Consider the following 26,657-nt stretch of genomic DNA (forward strand, 5'->3'; position numbering starts at 1 on the left):
AAACATACTTGGATAAATTAGGACGGTTTGTACTGTTTCCTCCAACGTTTAGGTGTACTGTTGCCTCCAATGTTTAGAGAGAGTGGGCTAAAAATGACATGCTGTGGCTTTCCAAAATTATTGTTCCATATATGTTGTGCTCTCCAGATTATTTGTAATGTACAACATTATTGCTTAACATATTCTCCATGTGCTCTCCATGTAATTTACGGAACTAGGTATAAAAGTATACTGCACTGTTGATTCATTATGGCACCAGTTCAATTGGACAGATAAAAAACATATGGTTGGGCTCCTGATTTAAGTCAACCTCAAAAGTTTACAGACATACACTGAATTTTTTAAAGATTTTCTTCTCAAAATGGCATTCCATGCTTGGGGCCAAATTTAAAAGTGACAAACTGAAGTTTAAGTTACACATAAATAAGTCTGTAAGCGGACGTAACCTATGCTCCACTACAGTGGAATGGCAAGGAATGGCAAACAGAAGGAGAGTGTAATTTCTCTTTCATTGTCTTGTTGGTTGCTTTTCTTGCTACAGCCATGCTCTTCCCAACAGTCTCAGTATGTAAGTTATACCCATGTACACTGATATGTAACACTAGTATTTACATCATCTCTGAATCTGGTCCGTGATCTTAAACTTTAAGATTTAGAGAGACAAGGTGTCGAGGTTCCTTCCCCACTCTGAACTCTAGGGTACAGATGTGGGGACCTGCATGAAAACCTCCTAAGCTTACTTTTACCAGCTTAGGTTAAAACTTCCCCAAGGTACAAACTATTTTACCTTTTGCCCTTGGACTTTCGCTGCCACCACCAAACGTCTAAGCGGTATTATATTATTAGGAAACAGTCCGTTTGAAAACGTCTTTCCCCCCAAAAAATCCTCCCAAACGTTACCCCCCGTTTCCTGGGGAAGGTTTGATAAAAATCCTCACCAATTTGCATAGGTGACCACAGACCCAAACCCTTGGATCTTAAGAACAATGAAAAAGCATTCAGTTTCTTAAAAGAAGAATTTTAATAGAAGAAAAAAGAATCACCTCTGTAAAATCAGGATGGTAAATACCTTACAGGGTAATTAGATTCAAACCATAGAGAATCCCTCTAGGCAAAACCTTAAGTTACAAAAAGACACAAAAACAGGAATATCCATTCCATTCAGTACAGCTTATTTTCTCAGCCATTTAAACAAACAATCTAACGCATATCTAGCTAGATTACTTACTAAGTTCTAAGACTCCATTCCTGTTCTGTCCCCGGCAAAAGCATCACACAGACAGAGAGAGAGAGCGCCTTTGTTTCTCCCTCCCCTCCAGCTTTTGAAAGTATCTTGTCTCCTCATTGGTCATTTTGGTCAGGTGCCAGCGAGGTTATCCTAGCTTCTTAACCCTTTATAGGTGAAAGGGTTTTTCCTCTGGCCAGGAGGGACTTTAAAGGGGTTTATCCTTCCCTTTATATTTATGACACAAGGTGAGTAGGGTAATCTTTTATTGGACTAATTTCTGTTGGTGAAAGAGAAAGCTTGTCAATGTCACCAATAGATGTCGGCCCAATAAAAAATATACCTCTGTCATGTTACACTCCATATTCTTCATAGAAATAGTGTTATGATATGAATATGGCATAACTAAGATACGCTTTATGCAAGATGGGTCTTGTGAGATATCATTGGAAAGGTTATGATTTACTGAATGTGATTATCCAATTTGTATGCATGTATCATTTCTGTATCTAAAGTTAGGAATATTGACTATGTAACAATTACAATTATGTGTGTACTTGGGAAACACCCACAAGACAGCAGGCCATCAGCCTTGATGGGCCATTAGGAAGAAACAATAAGACTTTGAAGATACTCGTCTCTCTCCTTCCTGAGTAGCTGGGATGTTGCTTTGACACTACACGGTCAGGTGGTCATGTCACCTGATACTAAATACCATTTTGGATGTCTAGTGATTTTCCACTAAAAGAAGGGGGAGGTCAGGACTGGGAAATAAAAGGTTCCCACCTTATGTAAATTTTGTTTAAGGCTGGGGAGTAAACTGATCTAGGTTCACTCTTCACTGCATCCCCACCCAGGATGACAGCTGGAAAGATCTGAGAAACAAAGACCGGGGTGGGGTGGGAGGGAGTTGAGCCCAGGCTGGAAAAGGGATCTGGTCTGTGAATATGGTGTTTGAAGATTTAAGCTGTAAGCAGGGTAGCTAACCTTCAAGAATTTCTGCATCCTGCCCAAAAGCAACATTTAGGGTGAGAAATTACTTCTTAAAACCAGTTTCTTTAAGATCTTAAATTTAGTATGCATGTTTTGTTTTATTTGCTTGTAATCTGCTCTGTTCTGTTTGCTATCCCTTATTATCACCTAAAGTCTGCCTTTTGTAGTTAATAAACTTGTGTTTATTATAAAACCCAGTTTGTGCAATATATAACTCACCAGCAACCACTTACCACACAACAGAACCACTAAGCCAGGAACCTATCCTTGCAACAAAGCCCGTTGCCAACTGTGCCCACATATCTATTCAGGGGACACCATCACAGGGCCTAATAACATCAGCCACACTATCAGAGGCTCGTTCACCTGCACATCTACCAATGTGATATATGCCAGCAATGCCCCTCTGCCCTGTACATTGGGCAAACTGGACAGTCTCTACGTAAAAGAATAAATGGACACAAATCAGATATCAAGAATTATAACATTCATAAACCAGTCGGAGAACACTTCAATCTCTCTGGTCACGCGATTACAGACATGAAAGTTGCGATATTACAACAGAAAAACTTCAAATCCAGACTCCAGCGAGAGACTGCTGAATTGGAATTCATTTGCAAATTGGATACAATTAACTTAGGCTTGAATAGAGACTGGGAGTGGCTAAGTCATTATGCAAGGTAACCTATTTCCCCTTTGTTTTCCTAACCCCCCCCCCCAGACGTTCTTGTTAAACCCTGGATTTGTGCTGCAAATGGCCCACCTTGATTATCATACACATTGTAAGGGGAGTGATCACTTTAGATAAGCTATTACCAACAGGAGAGTGGGTTTGTTTGGGGGTGGCGGGGGGGAAAACCTGGATTTGTGCTGGAAATGGCCCACCGTGATTATCATACACATTGTAAGGAGAGTGATCACTTTACATAAGCTATTACCAGCAGGAGAGTGGGGTGGGGGGAGAGAAAACCTTTTGTAGTGATAAACATCCATTTTTTCATGATTTGTGTGAATAAAAACAAACATCTTCTGTATTTTCCACAGTATGCATCCGATGAAGTGAGCTATAGTCACGAAAGCTTATGCTCAAATAAATTGGTTAGTCTCTAAGGTGCCACAAGTACTCCTTTTCTTTTTATGAAGTGATTACGTGACCTGGCAAAGCTCATACAGGAATAAGGGTCAGAGCCAGGGAAAGAACCCAAAACTTCAGACTCCCATGTCCAGGCTCTAATCACTAAAGACACAGCCTCCTTTTCATAACAGTAAATAGTCATATAAATACATTTTCCAATGTTCAGTCTACTTTCTATACACTTAGGAGTAATTTACAGATCCTGGGCCTGATTCTAAACTGTGTTTTTCCAGTTTTACACCAGTGTTAACGCATCTGATATTAAAAAGCTTTATCTGTATGATTTAGTAACATCACTGAAATCAATGGAGTTATACCAGTGTACACGCATGTAACATAATGAAGTATCAGGCCCCTTGTGATACTTTCTATCTTCAGCATTACAGATTGGTTCAACATCTTTAATAGAATATTGCCACAACCAATGAATAGACTGTTTGGCTGATTCAAATTCATTTCCTTGGAGGAATTAAAATGAGATTTTTACTATCCCATAATGATGCAGCAGAACTAAATTTATCTAAAAAACTTAACACTATATGAAAAATATACATAATAGGTTTTCCAAAAAGATACAAATAATAATTAGCCCACAGGGGAGTACCTGGTGCTACAGTCAACAGCTTCTCCCACTCTTTCCACCAGACCTTCTGGTTTGAGGCTGTGATAGCCCAAACCAGAGTTGGCTACCAAAACATGAGCAAGCCCAAGGTAATCAATTTGGAAGGTGGGATGTGATAGGACAGAGTCGATCATTTATCCATGCTAGTCACATACATTTGTAATGATCAATCTTTATCACAGGCAACTTCCAGTATGATTTTTGGAAAAAGTAATGTGGAGGAGTTTATCCATTCTCATCTCCAAGAAAAAAATGCAGATCTTAAAAACCTCATGAAATAGGATTTGGAGAAGACCAGACCATCAAATAAAGGTGCTATTAGCTGTTCTGAGAGAAAAATCACACGATCAGTTTACTGGGTTACTTGCTTTTAGGCACACCTTGCTTTGAGATTTTAGACACCACCACGAGGTGCAGAAAAGCTTGAGGAACAGCCATTTGATTAAAACCCTGTGAACCATGCAGCACATTAGACCAGATCTACGTTACAGGGCCTCTAGGATTATGCTGTGAGGCCAAGCTGTAGAGAAAAATTCCATCTGAATCTGTGTCAGCAGGATAAAGGAAGAAGCAGTTTTATTCCTAGTGCTTCCTGTTAAGTTACTGAGCTGAGAAGAATTCAGGCAGTTTTTCCTGAAGAGAGACTGGTTATATAAGTAGTCTTATAGGTATACACCCCAGTCACAGAGAGTATCCCATATTTCTGAGAGAGAGATAATACTAGCAATTCAGGTGTTGTTTTTTTGGCCGGGGGTCCACTTGTTTCTGAAAAGGGTTTAGGGGATGTTGCCACAATTTACACTGATTACTAAATTATTAGGAATTACTATCCTCTTTGACCTTACAATGAAAGTCAAGTACCACAAAGGAAGCCATAACATGGAAACTAGTGGATACTGTTAATGAAACAATATCTGGAGGACAAACAAATTAAAATAGACTACTCCGACAGTCCTCACACCCAAGTCAGATGTAAACTTTGAGGACTACTTGTACCACAGAGTCATACATACAGGCTGCAACAGGAGAGGCAAAATACAGTCTAAAATGCATTCTCACAATGGACTGAGGCAAAATTCCTGAGAACATTTTACAATCATTTCCCCCGGAACCCTCTGGAAAAACAAACAGTGATAATGTCCACTCATGCAACACATTTTCAGATGGTATGCACCACCACTTCAAGCCATTACTTCTCTAAAATTCCATAAAAGAAAAATCAAAGAAAATGGAGGGAAAAAACAGGAATATTAAAATCTTAAAGGAAATTTATTTAAAAATCAACAACAAAAATGTTCCTAGGAAACAACGGGTGCTTGAAGTACTTGATTTAAAAGCTCCATTTAAATTGTAGGCTCTATTTATTTATTCATAGTGCACCAATAAAATTACGTAAAGCAAAACCTCTATCCAAAGAACTGAATTCATCAACACTCCCTATCTCATTGTACACCAACTGTGTCCATGATTTTTTAATGTTTTGCTTTAAATACAGTCTCACATGGACATCCAATGGGATTATTTCTGATGCTAATATCCAGGAAAGTGTTATCCGGCCATTCTCCACATGTTGTTATAGGGTAACTGCAACCTACCACCCTTGGAAAAATATTTTCTCATGAAACCTAAGCGCTACAGTATGTTAAACACAATTAGGCCAACTAGTAAGCCTAGTGGTAGTGCTTTACACAGCCATGTGGGACAACTGAGTTTGACTTCACATCTTTCTCTTTCAGACTGGGAAATGAAGAGAGAGAAATAGTATTCATCAAAAATCAGTTATTGACAATTAACATTGCAATTTTACATTACCTAAGTGGTATATTGTGATGATAGAATAATTCTGCTTGTTTAACAAAATCAGCTGCATGTTCCTGGACAGGATCAATAAATAGTACCTAATAGGAGAAAAGACATTATATAGACAATATATAATCCCTTTAGTTCCTTTCAGACTTAAAATACAATGTAGTACAGAGATTCCAGAAGGAATTGTGCAGCCCTACATACAGTTCTCTATTGTCATCTCAGAAATTCATCACAAGAAAATATTAGGAGTACATATGAAAACAACTTCAGAGTTTATGTATTTGTACTAAAAGCTGAAAATTTTGAGATAACCACCAACTAAATTTCACCACAGATGTACACTCACCATTCTCTTTTTGAAAGTTTGAGAGCTATATCTTTTTCATAAACTCATATGTTGTTCTAAATTTACTGTCACTTCCTCAATATACCTTGAAAAATGAGACCACCAATGGCTAAATAGATATATAAAGCCTAAACAATCTATGCCACCTAACTTTGTCTGCAAAAATTAGAAATATTTTTTATTTTGGAAAAAAAACCCTCCACCTTTCTCCCTGCTTCATTTTTGTTTTCAGTTTTTGTTGTTGCTGTTGTTGATTTGTTTATTCTAGCTTGGAATGCAAAATCATCTCTTACTTGCAATCTGAAACTGCAACTAATCCGCATGGGGGGGGTCTTGTGTCTATGTGGATCAGATTGCAGAACTGAGACCTTAGGTATTCAGCCCTACAATGCAATCCAGTTTAGTGTTCATTGTAATTTGCCTCCTATTTAACATACACTACCTATAACAACATTTTATACAAACGTACAGAAAAAACCCAAACCCTATTCTTTGATTAAAAGACAGTGATGCCTTTTCTTATATTGTAAAGTTTCTACAACATAGAGTCTTATGTTCCAGGACCAATATTTAATTATGTGCGCACATGCGTACACACACACACACTTTCTATTATATATAGACACACATATAGAGCGCACACACTTTTATTATTATAAACATACACATTTTTATATTATATACTGTTAGGCGTTTTATTCTGAGCTGCTGCTTCTTAAATATTTAGTTAAAACCAGTTAACATTATCTTCAATATTTTATGTATTAATATTTCACAGGAATAACTTTGTTTTAAGACTACTTGGTTAAGAAAGGAAACAATCATGGAATGCCAAAGTCAAAGTCTATCCCCTTGTGCATATGCATTGTCATTACAAGATCACATGCTAAAAATTATAGATGATGCACGCAGTAACACCTATACTTATGGCTGCCTGACTCCTTCCATTGTAAGACCATGTTTTCAGTTGTCTATAACTTTGTCAGACTTGGTCTGACATTTTCTATGCCAGGTATCTGCCTCACGAAGCCTCAAAACAGTTTAGCTGTTTCTCAGAATTAGGTCAGGGAAGAATACATTATTTTTCACATGTTAAAATTTTTTTTACAGCCATTTCACTGAAAAGCTCTAGTGCCTTCATGTTTTTTAGCAGAGTCTTGAAATTTAATAAGGGGATATTATTAAGGATTGTAGTTTTGTGTCAGGGATGTAGTTTTTGCAATCTTCATGAAAATCCACCCAAATGAGGTCAAGTTTTGAGCCTCTGAAAGTCTCAGTTTGCACCTACTCAGTAGAGAATTATTAGAATTTAGAGACTAAATTCTCCAGAGATTCTGTTTGTAATGAGCATGCTCCAACACAGGGGTGCATGGACTGAGCAGGACTTTCCCTGCAGTTGTTTCTCCCCGCAGCCACAGGGCACTAGACACAAGATCTAAGAGCAGGGAGAGTGCATGGGCAACCTTAATTGGGATTTTCTAACTTTTAAATGCTTTACTTTACTTTGCAAACTTTATATACTTTTAATGTGATTTGTATATGCAATATAATATATAAAACAGAATTTTCCACACATGGGCACTCCCACTCAGTAGTTAGTTGTGCTCATTTCACCACAACGGAAGCAACTCAGGCTTCCCTCCACCTTCTCCACTATATACAACTGCATTCCTCCTTTGAGTTCAGACTCCTTCTGCTCGACTGCAGCAATGCTGCACTCTAACCCCAGTTTACTCTCCCTTCCATCTCAGAGAACACAAAAGGGTTTTAGAGTGTGAAAATTTCATCTCACAAATCATGGAATTTCAAATGAACTGTTTTTTCAGTAAGCGGAATCAGCTGATCTTCCTAAATTCCTGTGTGCTGAAACTACATTCCTTCTAGCTCCCACTGAGTGTGTCCATATAGTAGGGGTGGGCAAACTTTTTGGCCTCACGGCCACATCGGGTTTCCAAAATTGTATGGAGGGCCAGTTAGGGGAGGCTGTGTCTTCCCAAACAGCCAGGCGTGGCCCGGCCCCGCGCCTCCTATCTGACCCCCCCTGCTTCTTGCCCCCTGATGGCCACCCCAGGACTCCTACCCCATCCACCACCCCCTGCTCCCTGTCTCCTGACCACCCCCGGGCCCTCCACCCCTGATTGCCTCCTGCCGCCCCATCCAACCCCCCTCTCCTTCCTGACTGCCCCCCGACCTCTGCCCCATCCAACCCCCCTGTTCTCTGACCTCTGACCGCCCCGACCCCTATCCACACCCCTGCCCCCGACCACCACCCCCAACGCCCCTGCCCTCTATCCAACCTCCCTGCTCCCTAACCACGCTGCCTGGCGCGCCAGTGGCTGGCAGCGCTACAGCCACGTCCCCCAGAGCACCGGGTCAGGCTGTGGCTCTGCGACTGCGCTGCCTGGCCACCCAGAGGTGGTGCAGGAGGCACAGCGCGGCGCTGAGGCTGCGGGGGTGGGGCCAGGAGCGAGCCTCCCAGGCCAGGAGCTCAGGGGCCGGGCAAGAGGGTCCCATGGGACGGATGTGGGCTGTAGTTTGCCCACCTCTGCCGTAAAGCCTAGATTAGCCTGCCACTGTCATACCTCCCACTGCCCAGGGCCAGTGCAAGGAGGTTTTGTGCCCTAGGCAAAACTTCCACCTTATGCCCCGTCCCGCCCCGCCCCCCCCAGCAGCTCCCCGCCACTGCCCTCTCCCCTTGGCTCGGGGAGACGCATGCAGCAGCTCCCCGCCCCACCTCACCTCCGCCTCCTCCCCGAGCACGCCGACACTTCTCCCGCCTCCCAGGCTTGCAGTGCCAATCAGCTGTTTGGCGTGCAAGCCTGGGAGGGAGAGAAGCAGAGCGGGGCGGTGCTCAGGGGAGGAGGCGGAGCAGAGGTGAGCTGGGGCGGGGTGCAGTTCCCCTGTGCGCCGCCCTGCCCCCCTCCCCCATTACTTGCTGCAGGCGGCCCTCCCGCGCCCCCCTGCCCCAGCTTACCTCCGCTCCCAACCACTTGGCACCCTAGGCGACCGCCTAGTTCGCCTAGTGGTTGCACCAGCCCTGCCACTGCCTTAACTCAGCAATGCAGTCTAATTTGTACCAGCATCCCACCAATGTCAGTAGTACACCATCTGCCCATAATATTGTGATGGCACCTGGTAGCAACACCATAATTAGGGTTGTGTTCTAAAATGGGTTTCAAATGGGGCATAAATTCCTGTTCTTCTCTAAAAGCAGGTGGTGTTAGTATTTATACCTTTGAACTTTAGTGATAATGGTTGTTCCTGCTCTGACCTTTATCTCTGTGAAAGATTTCATGGTGGCCTGACGCTGTAAATCAGCATGGTACTGTACAATACAAGCAGTAACCTGATACATATACTGAAGCTTAGCACCTAATATTCACGGAAAGAGCCAAGATGGGAATCAAAAAAGAGAGACAGGAGATTAAAGTATTCCCTAATATAACAGTGTTTGATTAAAAAAAACAAATCCTATTTTCGGAATAGAAAGTCTGAGTTTTAAGCTCACAAAGATTAACTGACCCGAGGAACCCATGAGTTGCGAATGCACAACTCCCTCTGATGTCAGTGGTATTTGAACACACATCCCTACACACAACTAACATGATGACTGCGCCCAGGAAATCCAGAATTAAGCTTACGGTGTCAACTTTAACTCCACCCCTCAACTCTTGCACACTGAAAAGTATTTAATTGAGTAAGTAGCACTGGGCAATGCCAATATATTTGCTTATTTTTATTATTTTGTTACATGACAAACTACAATGGGCAATGTGACATTTATAGTGAAAAGTTATGTGATTTTTTTATACATACAAATTAAAGAAATGTCTGTGTTATTAAGCAGTCTTTATTGTACCTTATACAATTTAAATTAATTGTAATTCTGATAACATTTTTATTGAAATGTAATGCCTTTTGTAACAAATAGGTCTGATTTTTAGTAGAAACAAACACACAGAACCCCATCTACAGTTAATGGCAGCTGCAGAAATTTAGCAATTCTGAAAAATCAAGTCTGATATTTATATATTATTTAATAGACTAGAAAATTTTAGCTCAGATTTCAAGGTCCTAAATGAAAAATGTGAATTTCCAGCAAACCTAAAACTAAACGCAATGCTATATATTTCCTCATAAAACATAAGATTCAGACATAGTTCTGTTCATACACTAGGCAGCAACATATGAATATTCACCTAACATAAGTAACTAAAAACTTACCAAATTATACAAATTGCGCCTAATCTGCCGTATAACTCCTGGATAGGTTTGCTTAAGCAGTTCCTGGAAACTTGTGGTCCATTTGTTGTAGATGTGATCTTTTTCTATGTTATTGACCCACTTTAAAAAAAAAAACAACCACAAGTGAGTCATTCAAAAAGGCCACAAAGATTTACCACTGAATCATATATTTATAGCCAAAGCCATACTAACACACACACTATTTTCTCACAACAGCTGATGGAGCAAGTAAAAAGGACCAGCTTCTTTCTAAATGAGAGAGTAATAGAAAATAGACTCTAAAACATAAAAATAGGAACCCTAATCTGTTGTTGTATTTAACACCTTAAATAGGTGCAACTGTAAGGCCTAGTCTATCCTGGTATAGCTACAGTGGCAAAACTTTGCTAGTGTAGATGCAGCTTATACCACCAAAGAAGTACCTATACCAGTTGGGTGAGTGAAATGTGCTATGCTGGCAAAAGCACTTTTATGCCAGTATAATAGCAGCTAAACTAGGGATTTTGTCAGATATAAATGCCAACAAAAAGTAAATCCCTAACTGACTGCACTATACGAGCAAAAGCTTCTAGTGCAGACCTGGCCTAAGAGAAGTTTATTTGAATAAACAGAAGTTGTCACCAGAGTACAAATCTTTTTTTGTTTACTATTATTTAGATCCATGTTTAAACATGTGCTTAAAACTTTTTTCACTTCAATTAAAAACTACTTGTGATTAACTGCTCTGCTGGATCCAGGCAGTACTGAGTATGCTATTGAAGTAATATAAACATAGATAAGTGGGACTTGTTTAAAAAACTCAGAATTTTATTAACTGTGGTAAAATATGATGGCACATAACTCAAACATTAAATGCAGGTGGCATATCAAATGTCCTGAAAATGCTAAGAAGCAATAATACTTTTAGGTTTTTTGTTTTTTTTTTTCTTTAAAATCAGACCCTTAGGGTTTTTGAATTAAGGTATGTAGTGAAACATTGATTTAACAGGAACAAGGAAAAGTTAAAAAAGAGATCCTTAATTAAGATTATCTTTACATAATCAGAAGAAAGATACAATTATAATTCTGTGCTGCAGTTATAAAGTCAATTTCAATTCTCTCAGAGCAGAAAAGTTATATCAAACAGGTAAAACAAATATTCTATCACCCATGCAAGTATATAAATTGTGATACTAAGCACCCCCGCATTCACATCCCACATATAATCTTTATACAAAATATGTCTTATGAGGTATTATTTGAAAACTAATAACTCATTGATCATTAGTTTTCTTGTGTGATGTATATACGTGATGGTTATTTAGAGTTATGAATATATACTGCAATTATAACTAAAGTGTGCGCGGACCAGGTATATTCTCAACAAAGGAAAGTGTGTTTACCTCAATTTACATGTAAATAGTATACAAGTTCATCAAGACATTAGGTGGAAGAGATGGCAGGGAACAAAACAATTTGCATTTAGGCAAACACAAGTGGGAGAAAAAAAAAAGCACAGAGCCTCTTTCTCCAGCAGACTCCATGTTGCCTTCTGCACTGCTAGGATAAACTTTACTTCAGAAGAATCTGTTTAAAAGGTTGACTGGTCTATACAACAGAGGGGTGATCTTCAAGCGATAAGCAACTGAATCTAATGGTTATATACAATATACTGTATTGTAAGTGTGAATAGAGTGAGGTCTTTTCTGAAGGTAATGACACATTGGTGATTAATATCACTGTGAAATGTATGTATTAACACTTTGTAAGGAATCATGGATATTCATTGACATAAGGTACAGTCTGCCCAGACAGGAGGGTATGTCACAGCTATCTACCTGTCTCCTGTGTAAATTAAGCATGATGAAATCAAACAAGGGAAGCCCTATTTACATAGAAATCAAACAGCGGGATGGGCAGCCTACAGAAAGGGAAGAACATGAGGTAATCCTGCCTCTTGAAACAAGTTCATTGAACTTTGGGAGATATAAGCAAGGAGAGAAGCCATCTTTGACATCCATCACTGGACTTAAAAAGCTAGAGTTCTTGCAAGCTGACAAAGATGGGTCCTTCAATCAAGAGGGGGACTGAAGTCTCTAGAACGGAATATAGGTGACCAACCTCCTTAGGTAAAGATTTTTTACCTCAGATGACAAGGGAAGCCAGCATCTTGTATTTTTGTGGAAGATCCTGACTAAGGAGAAAATCAGCTATGGCTGGGAACAAAAGTGACTGGGGAGAGAAACCATACTGAACAAAGCCTGTATCTTGCTAGATTAAGTTTCAGACCTTTAGAAGCATATTTTTTTGTTTTGTTTTACTTGTAACTTTCTATTTTTATTCCTTATATTTGATCCTATGTATATTTTGTTAATAAAATTATTAACTATTACCACAAACCAACTCAGTGCTGTGTTTAAAGGGAAGGGTGTATTTACCCCCACTTAAGTTAATAAGCGGTGATGTGTTCTGTATCTTTAAAGGAACTAATGAATCATATTATCTCTCTGAATTGTTCAGGAGAGGGCTGGATATTACAGTCCCTGTGGTTTTGGGAAAATCTGGGACTGAGAATGTGTTCAGATCACCCTGAAAGTAGTAACCAAGGCTGATGGAAGCCAGAATGAGAGTGTGGGGATGCAGATGGGCTTCTGGAGTAAGAGCTCCTGAACGAGAGTTGTCTAGTACACAGACACTCAGGGTGTGACCTGCATGCGGGCTGTGAGCAGCCAAGGTTGGAAGCTACACAAGCAAAGCATTGTGAGGCACCCAAGGTTACAGGGCAGGCGGCAACACAGTCCCTCATTGGTCTGGACTGAACCTACTAGACTGATGAGAATATATATCACAATAAACAACTAAAATTTGTTCAATTATCATTAGTTTTCAATAAAGAGGCTATTTGGCATTCTTTTTTCTTTTCAGTTTTTTCCTCAATTAAAGGACACACATCATTTGTCATTGCAGACTGTTCTTTAATTGTTTTTCATGGAAACCTGTGTACAGTTAATAAATTAAAGAATGAAATATGGTGCCTTCAGATGAGGAATAATTAATATTTGTACTACTTTTTCCATGTATACACAAGGCTTCTAATGAAAATTGTATCAAGTTGTATAACAGAGCTAAAAAGAGGGAGAGTGTTTAGTGGGTAGAACAGGGGCCTGGGAGTCAAAATTTCTGGTTCCTATTCCTGACTGTCACTGAGTTATTGAGTAACTATAGACAGACAATTAATCTCTGTGGCTCAGTTCTTTCATCTGTAAAATGGGTTTCACAGTCATTTACCACAGAAAGGTACTATGAGGCTAAATTCATGTTTAGTACAAAGCTCATATAGTCAGATGAAAGGTCCTTTGAGTGCAGATATTATTGTTCAACAGTGTAGTTATAGTAAAAGTAGATATTTAACACTTCTTCTTTTCTTTTAAACATCCTCAGAATTTGAAGTTTTCAATAGGATATAGGAAAATATTCATAATATATGGTAAAATGTTATCCATGTTATGAACATAAGAATGTAAGAATGGTTATACTGGGTTAAATTAATGACCCAACCAGTCCAGTATCCTGTCTTCTGACAGAGGCCAGTGCCAGATGCTTCAGAGGGAATTAACAGAACAGGGCAATTTATTGAGTGTTCCATCCCTTGTCATCCAGTCCAACCTTCTGGCTGTCAGAGGGTTAGGACACCCAGAGCATGGGTTTACATACCTGAAATTTTGGCTAGTAGCCATTGATGGACTTACCTCCATGATCTTTTCTTTTTTGAACCTAGTTATACTTTTCGCATTTACAACATCCTCTGGCAACAGATACACAGGTTAACTGAGTGTTGTGTGAAGAAGTACTTACTTATGTTTGTCTTAAACCTACTGCCTTTTAATTTCATTGGGTGATGTAACATTCTGTTGGCTTTTAGACCACGCTGCATATTGAGCAGATGTTTTCAGACAACTATCCATGATGATTCTAAGATCTCTTTCTTGAGTGGTAACAGCTAATTTAGACCCATCATTTTATATGTATAGTTGGGATGATATTTTCCAGTGTGCATTACTCTGCATTTATCAACACTGCATTTCGTCTGCCATTTTGTTGCCCAGTCTCCCAGTTTTGAGAAATCCCTCTGTAACTCTTTGCAGTCAACTTTTGACTTAACTATCTTGAGTAATTTTGTATCATCTGCACACTTTGCCACTTCCCGATTACCCCTTTTTCCAGATCATTTATGAATATGTTGAACAGTACAAGTACAAGTACAAATCCTTAGGGGATCCTGCTGTTTACCCCTCTTCACTGTGAAAATGGACCATTTATTCCTACCCTTTGTTTCCTAACTTTTAACCAGTTACTCATCCATGAGAGGACCCTCCCACTTATCCTATGACTCCTTACTTTGCTTAAGAGCCTTTGGTGAGGAACCTTGTCAAAGGCTTTCTGAAAGTCTGGGTACACTATATCCACTGGATCACTCTTGTCCATGTGTCTGTTGACCCCCTCCTCAAAGAATTCTAATGGATTGGTGAGGCATGATTTTCCTTTACAAAAACCATGTTGACTCTTCCCCAACAAATCGATTTCATCTATATGTCTGACAGTTCTGTTCTTTACAGAAAATAGTTTCAAACAATTTGTCTGCTACTGAAGATAGGCTAACTGAGCTATAATTGCCAAGATTGCCTTTGGAACCTTTTTTTAAAAAAATTGACATTAAATTAGCTATCCTTCAGTCATCTGGAACAGAGGCTGATTGAAGCAATAAGTGACATACCGCAGTTAGTAATTATGCATTTTCATATTTGAGTTCCTTCAAAACTCTTGAGTGAATACCATCTGATCCTGGGTGACTTATTATTGTTTAATTTATCCATTTGTTTCAAAACCTCCTCTATTGACACCTGAAACTGGGACAGTTCCTCAGATTTATCAACTAAAAAGACTAGCACAAGGTGTGGGAATCTTCCTCACATCCTCTGCAGTGAAGGCTGATGCAAATAATTCGTTTAGCTTCTCCGGAATGGCCTTATCTTATCCGTGCTCCTTTAGCATCTCCATTGTCCCATGGTCCCACTGATTGTTTTGCAGGCTTCCTGCTTCTGATGTACTTAAAAAAAATGCTGTTTGTTTTTGTACCTTTTGGTAGTTGCTCTTCAAATTCTTTTTTGGCCTGTCTAATAGTACTTTTACACTTGACTTGCCAAAATTTATATTCCTTTCTATTTTCCTCAGTAGGATTTGACTTCCAATTTTTAAAAGATGTCTTTTTGTCTCTCACCATCTCTTTCACTCTGTTGTTTAGCCATGGGTGCATTATTTTGGGGGTCCAGTTACTGTTTTTGTGCTTTTGTTTTTTAATTTTTGGGTAAACATACAGTTTGAGCCTCTATTATGGTGTTTTTAAAATGTTCCGATGCAGCTTGAAGGTATTTCACTATTTTGGCTTTTTAATTTCCATTTAATTAGCCTCCTCATTTCGTGTAGTTCCCCTTTTTGAAGTTAAATGATACTATGGTGGGTTTCTTTGATATCCCCCCCTCCCCCGAGAAGGTTGTTAAATTTAATTACATTATGATCTCTATTACCAAGTGGTTCACCTCTTGGACCCGATCCTGTGTACCAATTAGTACTAAATCAAGACTTGTGTCTCCTCTTGTGAGTTCCAGAACTAGCTGCTCGAAGAAGCAGACATTAACGGTGCCTAGAAATTTTGTCTCTGCATCCCATCCTGAGGTAACATGTACGTGTCTATGCTATATAGACAGACATCGTCCCTTACCCTGAAATTTTTTCCATTGTTTACTGATGTTTAATGTTTTTGACTAGTAATTCCAATGCAATTGCCGACAACAGAAAATATGTAAGAAAAAGACATATAACTCAAAAATACAAAATAGCAAATTCTACATTCTAAGTAGTTATTTGGTTACTCACTATTATCGAAGAATGACGAATATCTAATGCACAACTGTCATCCACAGGATGGATCTGTAATCTCATAAATTTGCTGAAGGCCTCCTCTTTGATTCCAAGGTCATGAAGCCCATGAAGCACTTTTCCTTCCAGTTTAAGAGTTTCCAAAATACTTCGTATTAAAACAGAATACAAGTTATACATATAAGTATTTATAATGACATATACCGGAAAACATATTCCAAAAGTTTGTAGTATTTAGTATTTTAGTATTAAATACTTTTAGTATTAAAAATGTTCCCAAAAATGCCTTCCTTCTGCAATCAAAAGCTTGAAACTAGATTAAAAAAATAAACAGCTATTATTTTAAACCCCTTTTCAAAAGGCATTAAAACACTGTTGTAACTATGTTTATACATTTTTCTGCAGCACAGCAATGGCTAAGGCAAACTGTTTCTCACAGGAAATAAACGGAGAAGTCAAAGCTTTGTCAATCACAAAATCCAAAAATCCCAGTTTATCTGAAAAATAAGGTACAGCAAACTTTTTCCCAAATATATTAAGGTTTTTCTATTTTAAAGAAAGTAGTAAACACACAGTACATTTATTGAACTAGGAAAAATCCATAAATCACATTGAATAATGATACAATGTTTTTAATAATTATACAAGGCCTATTTTGAAAAAAAAGCTATATACTAAATTATATGATTTTAGAGCGATCATGTAATTTGCAAACATCTTTTTATATAAACAAAAGGAGTATTCTGAAAGAGACAGAGTCTTTGCTGACTGGATTAAGGATGATAGTACAGCATCACTTATATACTTGGATCAGATTTAGAAAATTACTTTTGTTACCATAAGGTAAAGGGCTTTTTTAAATACAAGAAAGCTGAAGGAGCTCAATACAGGACAACTAAGTAATCACTACTTTTTTTAAAAAAATCAAAAACACTGCAGAATCTCTGAAAAGCCATGGCACCTTGACAAACAACTAGCCTGAGCAATCATATGTCCACCATCATTCCTGAACCGGTAAGCCAAAGGCACACTTGAAAAAGCCATGTTGATTCCTTTCATTGACTATAAATATAAGACTAAAAAAGTCTTAACGTGCAATATACAAGTTACATAGTACTTTGCATTAATGAGGTAAATTCTATCTCTGAATATCAAAGAGAAATTACCCAAGACAAAATAAAAGAAGAGCCATTCTGGATTTTCATATTTCAGTATGAGATTAATCAATTTCAAATCTACTTCTAAAAAAAGTAGCAACAGCTTTTTTGTAGCATTAGACTCTTGAAGGAAGACCGCTTCAAAAAGATCATATATTGAATTAAATTAGTGGATGATGGTCCTGTACGAAGATATAGAATCACAGAATCATAGGACTGGAAGGGACCTCGAAAGGGCATCTAGTCCAGTCTCCTGCACTCATTGCAGGACTAAGTATTATCTAGACAAGGGGTGGGCAAACTTTTTGGCTTGAGGGCCACATCAGGGTTCCAAAACTGTATGGAGGGCCATGTAGGGAAAACTGTGCCTCTCCAAAATCTAACCCTATCCGCCCTCCCACTTCCCGCCCCCTGACTGACCCTCTCAGAGCTCCCGACCCATTCAACTCCCCCTACTCCTTGTCCCCTGACCGCCCCCTCCTGGGATACCGCCCCCTATCCAATCCCCCCTGCTCCTTGACTGCCCCGACCCCTATCCACACACACCCCAGATAGGCCCCCCGGGACCCCACCCCCGATCCAAACCCCCTCTAAAGCCCCTTTCAGAATGAGACCCAGCAAACATGGGCAGAGGACTCAGGAGGACCAGGGGCAGCCGCGTAGCAGGAGGGAAGTGGCGGTTTCCCCTTGAAAGCGCCACTTCTCTCCGGCAGGCTGTGTGGACGCCCGGTGCTCCTCCTGAGTCCTCCGCCTACATTCCTGCCACCCGCACTGCCCACCTGCTCCCAAGAGGCTGCAGGTGAGCCTCCCTTCCTGCTCTCCCCTGCCCCCGCAGTGCAGCCCCCTTCCGCGCTGGTGGCACGGTGCGCTGAGGCTGCAGGGGAGGGGGAACAGCAGGGGTGGGGCCGGGGGCTAGCCTCCCCGGCCAGGAGCTCGCCTCCCTGGCCAGGAGCTCAGGGGCTGGGCAGGACAGTCCTGCGGGCTGTAGCTTGCCCACCTCTGATCTAGACCATCCCTGACAGGTGTTTGTCTAAACCTGCTCTTAAAAATCTCCAGTGATGGAGATTCCAAAACCTCCCTAGGCAATTTATTCCAGTGCTTAACCACCCTGATGGTTAGGAAGTTTTTCCTAATGTCTAAACCTCCCTTGATGCAATTTAAGCCCATTGCTTCTTGTCCTATCCTCAGAGCCTAAGAAAAACAACTTTTCTCCCTTCTCCTTGTGACAACCTTTTACAAACTTGAAAACTGTTATGTCCCCCCTCAGTCTTCTCCTTTCCAGAGGAAACAAACTCAATTTTTTCAATTCTCCCTCACAGGTCACGTTTTCTAGACGTTTAATCATTTTTGTCACTCTTCTCTGGATTCTCTCCAACTTGTCCACATCCTTCCCGAAATGTGGCACCTAGAACTGGACACAATACTTCAGCTGAGGCCTAATCACCGCAGAGTAGAGCGGAAGAATTACTTCTCATGTCTTGCTTACAAAACTTCTGCTAGTACACCCCAGAATGATGTTCGCTTTTTTTGGAACAGGGTTACATTGCTGATTCATATATAGCTTGTGGTCCATTATGACACCCAGATCCCGTTCCACAGTACTCCTTCCTAGGCAGTCATTTCCCATTTTGTATGTGTGCAACTGACTTCCTTCCTAAGTGGAGTACTTTGCATTTGTCCTTATTGAATTTTATCCTATTTACTTCAGACCATTTCTCCAGTTTGTCCAGATCATTTTGAATTAAAATCCTATCCTCCAAAGCACTTGCAACCCCTCCCAGTTTGGTACCGTCCGCAAACTTTGTAAGTGTACTCTATGCCATTATCTAAACCATTGATGAAGATATTGAACAGAACCGGACCCAGAACTGATCCCTGTGGGACGCCTCTTGTTATGTCCTTCCAGCATGACTGTGAACCACTGATAACTACGCTCGGGGAATGGTTTTCCAACCAGTTTTTCACTCACTTTATAGTAGCTCCATCTAGGTTGCATTTCCCTAGTTTGTTTATGAGAAGGTCATGCGAGACAGTATCAAAAGCTTTATTAAAGTCAAGATATAGCACATCTACCATTTCCCCCCTACCCACAAGGCTTGTTTCCCTGTCTAAGAAAGCTATCAGGTTGGTTTGACACTATTTATTTTTGACTAATTCATGCTAACTGTCACTTATCACCTTAGTATTACCTTCTAGATGTTTGCAAATTGATTGCTTAATTATTTGCTCCATTATCTTTCCAGGAACAGAAGTTAAGCTGACTGGTCCGTAATTCCCCGGGTTGTCCTTACTTCCCTTTTTATAGATTGGTGCTATATTTGCCCTTTTCCAGTCTTCTGAAATCTCCCCAGTCTTCCATGACTTTTCAAAGATAATCGCTAATGGCTCAGGTATCTCCTCAGTCAGCTCCTTGGGTATTCTAGGATGCATTTCATCAGGCCCTGGTGACTTGAAGACATCTAACTTGTCTGAGTAATTTTTAACTTCTTCTTTCCCTATTTTAGCCTCTTCTGATCCTGCCTCATTTTCGCTGGTATTCACTACGTTAGACATCCAAACACCACCACCAGTCTTGGTGAAAACCGAAACAAAGAGGTCATTAACCACCTCTGCCATTTCCACATTTTCCGTTATTATTTTCCACCCCTCATTGAGTAATGGGCCTACTCTGTCCTTGGTCTTCCTCTTGCTTCTAATGTATTTGTAGAATGTTTTTTGTTATCCTTTATGGCTCTAGCTAGTTTGATCTTGTTTTGTGCCTTGGCCTTTCTAATTTTGTCCCTACATACTTGTGTTAGTTGTTTATTAGTTGTTTATTCATCCTTTGTAATTTGACCTAGTTTCCACTTTTTGTAAGACTCTTTTTTATTTTTAGATCATTGAAGATCTCCTGATTAAGCCAGGGTGGTCTCTTCTCATACTTCCTATCTTTGCTAAGCAGTGGAAAAATTTGCTCTTGTCCCCTTAATAATGTCGCTTTGAAAAACTGCCAACTGTCTTCAATTGTTTTTCCCCTTAGACTTGCTTCCCATGGGATCTTACCTATCAACTCCTTGAGTTTGCTAAAGTCTGCCTTCTTGAAATCCATTGTCTTTATTTTGCTGTTCTCCCTCCTACCATTTCTTAGAATCATGAACTCTATAACTTCATGATCACTTTCACCCAGGCTGCCTTCCACTTTCAAATTCTCAACCAGTTCCTCCCTATTTCTCAAAATCAAATCTAGAATAGCCTCTCCCCTAGTAGCTTTCTCCACATTCTGAATTAAAAAATTGTCTCCAATACATTCCAAGAACTTGTTGGATAATCTGTGCCTTGCTGTGCTATCTTCCCAAAAGATGTCTGAGTAGCTGAAGTCCCCCATCACCATCTGTGCTTTGGATGATTTTGTTAGTTTAAAAAATATGGAGGAACTCAAACATGAAGACTGATTTTTTTTTTCACGTAAGGTACTACTCACAATAAAGAACAGTTACTTACTTGTATTGTAACTATTGTTTGAGATGTGATCCAGTCAGTTATGTGTATGCCCAGTGCACAGGAGCTGGAGGGTTTTCTCCAGCAGTACCTATCATAGTCCCTCCTGAAACTATATAAGGGCAGCGCTACCCCGACTCCCCTCAGTATCTTCACACTGGAATCCATTGACTCAAGTCTCTGATGCAGAGGGGATAGAAGGTGGGTCATGGAATAGACGTGTGAAACCACATCTGGAAGAACAACAGTTACAATATAGGTAAGCAATCGTTTTTCTCCTTCGAGAAGTTGCACAGGTGACTCACAAGCAGTACCATTAGGAGTCTATTTAAATAGTGACTGCACTATTGTGCCCCCAAATTTGCATTAGATCTTGAAGCAGTTGTGATGGCATAATGATGAGTGAATGTAAGCCTGGAGGACCAAGTAGAAGCCCTATAAATGTCCAGTATGGGGAGGTCCCTTAGAAAATTATTGAAGAAGCTTGAGCTGCTGTTGAATGGGCTAACAGTGTTTTTGGAGGAAGGGTGTTCACTACTCCGTATGCTGTTGTGTCACAGGAACTAATCCATATGGAATTTGTCTGTGCTGCTTGACCTCTCGTTCTGTCAGCATATAAAACAGAGCCAAGGAGCCAGCCTGAAAGGTTTGGTCCTGTCCATTTAGAATGCCAGTGCTTGCCTTACATCCAAAGTACCAAAGCTCTGCATCCCTATTTGAGTGTTCCTTTGCTGAAAAACATGTACGTTTACTGTCCTGTTCAAATGAAAAGCCAATACTACCATAGTCAGAAATTTAGGATGTGGTCTCAAACAGCATATATTGCGGTCCTGCTTTCACAGTTTGACGCTCACCCACTCTTCCGCCTGATGTAATGCTAATGAGAATGGATATCTTCTGACACAGATGGGGCCAAGAATAGGTGGCCAAAAACTCAGAAGGAGGACCCCATCAATGCAGCTAATATAATGTTAAGGTCCCAAAGTGCTACTGTACCTTTAACAGGAGGAAAAAGCCAGACAATCCCTTTTAAAAATCTATGACCATGAAGTTGGAAAAAAAGCTCTCTCGATGGCTGGATAGCTGAGATCACTGCTAATTAGACTCTCAGGGAACTTAGAGAAAGACCCAAGGATTTGAGAAGGCACAGGTGCTCTAAAATGTTCTGAATCTTAGCTTCTGCTGGATGTATTCCCTGAAGAGTGGGCCAGACTGAAAACGTTTCCACTTAGCCAAATAAGTGGATCTAGTGAACTGATTTCTCATATTAAGCAATATTTCCTGAACTGCCACTGAGCAGTCCTTCTCAGCTTGATTTAATCAATCAACAGCCAAGCCATGAGTTGCAGACTGTTGGGTTCCAGATGCAGCTCCCGTTCATGTTGCTGGGACAGAAGGTCTGAAAGAAGAGATGGAGACTCTGAAGGGTGAGTCAAGAACCTGAAGATCAGAGAACCACACTATCTCAACTAAACTGGCACGATAAGAATTAATTTGGTGTGGCTCTTGTTTCAATTTGAGGATCAGTTGTCGGGCAAGGACTAGGGGGTTAAGGCATACATGAGACTCAGTTCTCATCTCAGAAGAAAGGTGTTGGTCAGCGAACCTGAACTGTGATCTATTCAGCAACAAAACTGACAGCATTTCTTGTCTTTCATTGCAAACTGGTGACTGACTCAATACCCCAGAGTTGGAAGCATGATGTTCTTGAGGGACCATTTGTGATTCTGAGAGAACCTCCTGCTGAGATCATCCAACTGATTCTCAGACTCAGTTAAGTGAGCGGCAATAGAAGCAATGCCTTCCTTGATGCAAAAATCCCAAAGATTCATGGCTTCTGACAAAACCGATTGGAGCATGCCCCTCCCTGTCTATTTAGGTAATAAATGGAGGTTGTATTGTCAATCAATAACTGGACCGATAAGCCCAACTGTGATCTGAGGGAGAAAAGCACAGAACCACAGAATCATAGGGTTAGAAAGACCACCAGGGTCAACTAGTACAGAAGTTTCCAACCTGTGGGTCCGCAAACTATGTCTAAGAGATCCGTGAAAATTTTTTGCTACCATAGAACAGTGGTTTTCAACCTGTGGTCTGCAGACCCCTGGGATCCATGGACTATGTCTAAGATTTCCAAAGGGGTCCACATCTCCATTTGAAATTTTTTAGGGGGCTGCAAATGAAAAAAGGTTGAAAACTACTGGATTGGTTGTGTCTAAACCATCCAAGACAGACAGCTATCCAGACTCTTTTTGAAAATCTCCAGTGAAGGAGATTCCATTACTTCCCTAGGCAGTTTGTTCCACTGTACTACTGCTATTACAGTTAGAAAGTTTTTCCTGAGATTTACTCTAAATCTGCTATGCTGTAATTTGAACCCATTGCCTGTTGTCCTGTCCTCTGTGGCAAGAGGGAACAAATTTCCGCCCATCTTTTTTATGGCAGCCTTTCAAGTATTTGAACACTGCTATCATGTCCCCCCCTTAATTTCCTCTTTTCCAAACAAAACATACCCAATGCCTTCAGCCTTTGCTCATATGGCTTGCATTCCAATCCTTTGATCATCTTTATCACTTGCCTCTGGATCCTTTCCAGCTTCTCTACATCCCTTCTATGCAGTGGTGACCAAAAATGGACACAGTACTCCAGCTGAGGCCTAACCAGTGCCGAGTAAAATGGCACTGCCACCTCCCATGACTTGCATGCTATGCCCCTGTTAATGCAACCCAAAACTGCACTTGTCAATATGATGCTGTTGCAAGAAAAGCGACTCCTGTTGAGGTTGTGATTCACTACAACTCCTGGATCCCTCTCAGAAATGCTGCTTCCAAGCCAGTTATCTCCCATTCTGTATTTGTCCATTTGGTTTTTCTTCCTAAGTGTAGCACCTTACATTTGTCTTTGTTGAATTTCATTTTGTTGTTTATAGTCCAGTTCTCCAGTTTATCAAGGTATCTTTGAATGTTAACTCTAACCTCCAAAGTGTTTGCAACCCCCCAGCTTTGTGTCATCTGCAAATTTGATCAGTATGCTCTCTACACCTACATCCAAGTCATTAATAAAGATGTTAATGAACACCTGACCCAGAACAGATCTCTGTGGAACCTCATTTAAGATCTCCTTCCTATCCAACGTCTTTCTCTTTGTATGCATTTTAAGCAATTATGTATCCACCTAATGGTAGTTCTGCTGAGCTCGCATTTCTCCAGCTTACTTATGAGAATTTCATGGGGGATTGTGTCAAAGCCTTAATAAAGTCCAGCTGTATTATGTCTACCACATTCCCCCAGTCCACCAAACCAGTTACCTTTTCAAATAAGAAAATCAAGCTGGTTTTGGCATGATTTGTGTTTAGTAAATCCATGCTAGCTGCTAGTGATCACCACTTCATCCTTCAGGTGTTTGCAAACTGAGTGCTTTATTCATTGTTCTAGTAGCTTCCCAGGTATAGAGGCCAGGTTGACTGGTCTATAGTTCCCTGGTTCCTCCTTTTCCCCCTTTTAAAAAGATGGGCACTACATAAGCCCTTCACCAGTCTTCTGGGACCTCTCCTGTCACCCACGAGTTTGCAAATATTATTGCCAGTGGCTCCGAGATTTCTTCAGCTAATTCCTTCAGCACCCTGGAGTGAACAGCATCAGGCCTTGCTGACTTGAATTCATTCAAATTAGTCAGAGTATCTTTGACTCATTCTTTACTTATTCTGATAGCATGCAAGTCATGCCTTCTTCTTTATTGTCTGTGATAACTTCATTAGTCATCTGGTTACATGTTATTTTTTTCTGTGAAGACTGACACAAAGCAGGCATTGAGCAGCTCCATCTGCTTATCTTCCATTACTAGCTCACCTTCTCCATTGAGCAGCAGACCCACACCATCCCTGATCTTTCTTCTTTGTCTGAGATATTTGTAAAACCCCTTCTTGTCTCTTACATTTCAGCCAGTTGTAACTAATTCCTTGCCTTGCCTTTCCTGATTTTGTCCCTACATGCTTGTGCTATTCTCATGTATGCTTCCTTGGTGATATGCCCCTCCTTCAATTTCCTTTATGTATCCTCTTTGGTTTTTAGATAGCTGAAAACCTCACTGTGCAGTCAAATGGGCATCCTGTGGCTCTTCTTATCTTTCTACTGCATTGGAACAGCATGATGTTGAGCCTCTAATATTACATCTTTTAGGAACTGCCAGTCCCCTTCCACTCCTCTTCCTCCTAATTGGCGTCTCTGTGGGACCTTGCCTACTATTTCTCTTAGATGGTTGAAGTCTGCCTTTTTGAAGTTCAGTGTCTTCATATAAATGAGAACAACAATGCAAAAAGTCAATTCATGCCCTGTACATAATGCTTGGAGGTCACAACCCACTAGGTGAGGGTCTTACCCTATCAGAGAGACATTGGTAATGATTATCTTGGAAGGAAGGAGGTGATAAAAAAGGTACATCTCCAGATATGTTGTTCTGATCCATCCACCATTTTAGGGAACTTAGGACCACAGGAGGAATCCGAACCAACTTGTCTGAGGGGTGTCTGTTTGGTCAACTGACTGACTTCATCCACCCTTGAATGATGAACAGGTGCAGTTGGGCACATTGGGTCACTTAACTACATGAGGCCATGTGGCCTAGTAACCTTAAACATACTTGGACCACAGAAGTAGGGTATGATTAGAGAGAGAGAGAGAGAGAATTGGTAAATGATCTAAAATCTGTCCTGAGGGAGAAAAAACATCATGTTCATAGACTCAGTGAACTCGATTTTCTGTGTTGGGACTACTGTGGATTTTTCTTTGTGCAGCATGAATCCCAGACAATCTAAGAGATAGATGATAAACTAGACTCGGTGAAGAACCTGATGTTTGGATCTGTATCACACTAACCAATCATGCAGATATGGGACTACTTATACTCCCTTTCTCCTCAAGTAGGCCGCCACCACCGCCATGCAGTTGATTAATACTGGTGGGACCAAGCACAGGCCAAAGGGAAAGACTGTGTACTGATACTGTTGGCCTGCTACTACAAATCTCTGAAACCTCCTGTGACTTGTCTGTACTGCCATGTAGAAATAGGTATCTGCAGATTGAAGACTACAAATCAGTCATTGTGATCTAGGGAAGGAACGACCGATGCTAGGGAAACCTGATGAAATCTTATACACTTGATCATCGTGTTGAGATTTCGAAGGTCCATTATGGGGTCTCACACCCCCGTTGGACTTGGGGATCAAGAAAGTATCATGAGTAAAACCTCTTTCTACCATGTTGAAGAGGAACTTCTTCTATGGCCTCTACACTGAGCAAAGTCCAAACTTCTTGAAGGAGCCATTATGACTCATGAAATGGGTCCATGAAAAGGGACGGGATAGATGGAAGGGAAAGGAGGGTGGAAAGGTGCTGGATACAATATCCCAACCTCATAGTGCTTAGGACCCATTTTGCTGACATTATGGCTTCCTAAGCACTGAGGAAATGGGATACTCTGTCCCCAAATGGGGATGTGGGGTGGTGAGCAGGAAGATCACCAATGATTTATTGCTGTCCTCGAAGGAGAACTCACATGGGCTGCTTAGCCACAGCTGACTGAGAACAAGCTGGCAGTGTTGAGCAGATCCTTCTCTGTGATTTGTGCTTTCTTCTTGAAAAATTACACTGCGTTGGTGGGTATAAAGATCCTCTATAGTATTTATTTTGATACTATAGCTGCAGGGGTCTGCATAGAATCCCAGTGAATGAAGT

General features: G+C 40.5%; 1 protein-coding gene across 1 annotated transcript in view; it reads right to left on the reverse strand.

Annotated features, from left to right (window-relative positions):
* UGGT2 (UDP-glucose glycoprotein glucosyltransferase 2) overlaps nt 1-26,657 on the reverse strand; it is a 287,095-nt gene that overhangs the window by 159,156 nt on the left and 101,282 nt on the right. Inside the window, exons 12-14 of the mRNA XM_048853522.2 lie at nt 16,289-16,439; nt 10,355-10,474; nt 5,788-5,873 (exon numbers count right to left, since the gene is read on the reverse strand). Coding sequence (XP_048709479.2) covers nt 5,788-5,873; nt 10,355-10,474; nt 16,289-16,439 — 357 coding nt within the window. The remainder of the gene's footprint in view (nt 1-5,787; nt 5,874-10,354; nt 10,475-16,288; nt 16,440-26,657) is intronic.

Source organism: Caretta caretta, chromosome 1, assembly GCF_965140235.1.
Source record: "Caretta caretta isolate rCarCar2 chromosome 1, rCarCar1.hap1, whole genome shotgun sequence".
In the NCBI taxonomy this organism is placed as follows: domain Eukaryota; kingdom Metazoa; phylum Chordata; order Testudines; family Cheloniidae; genus Caretta; species Caretta caretta.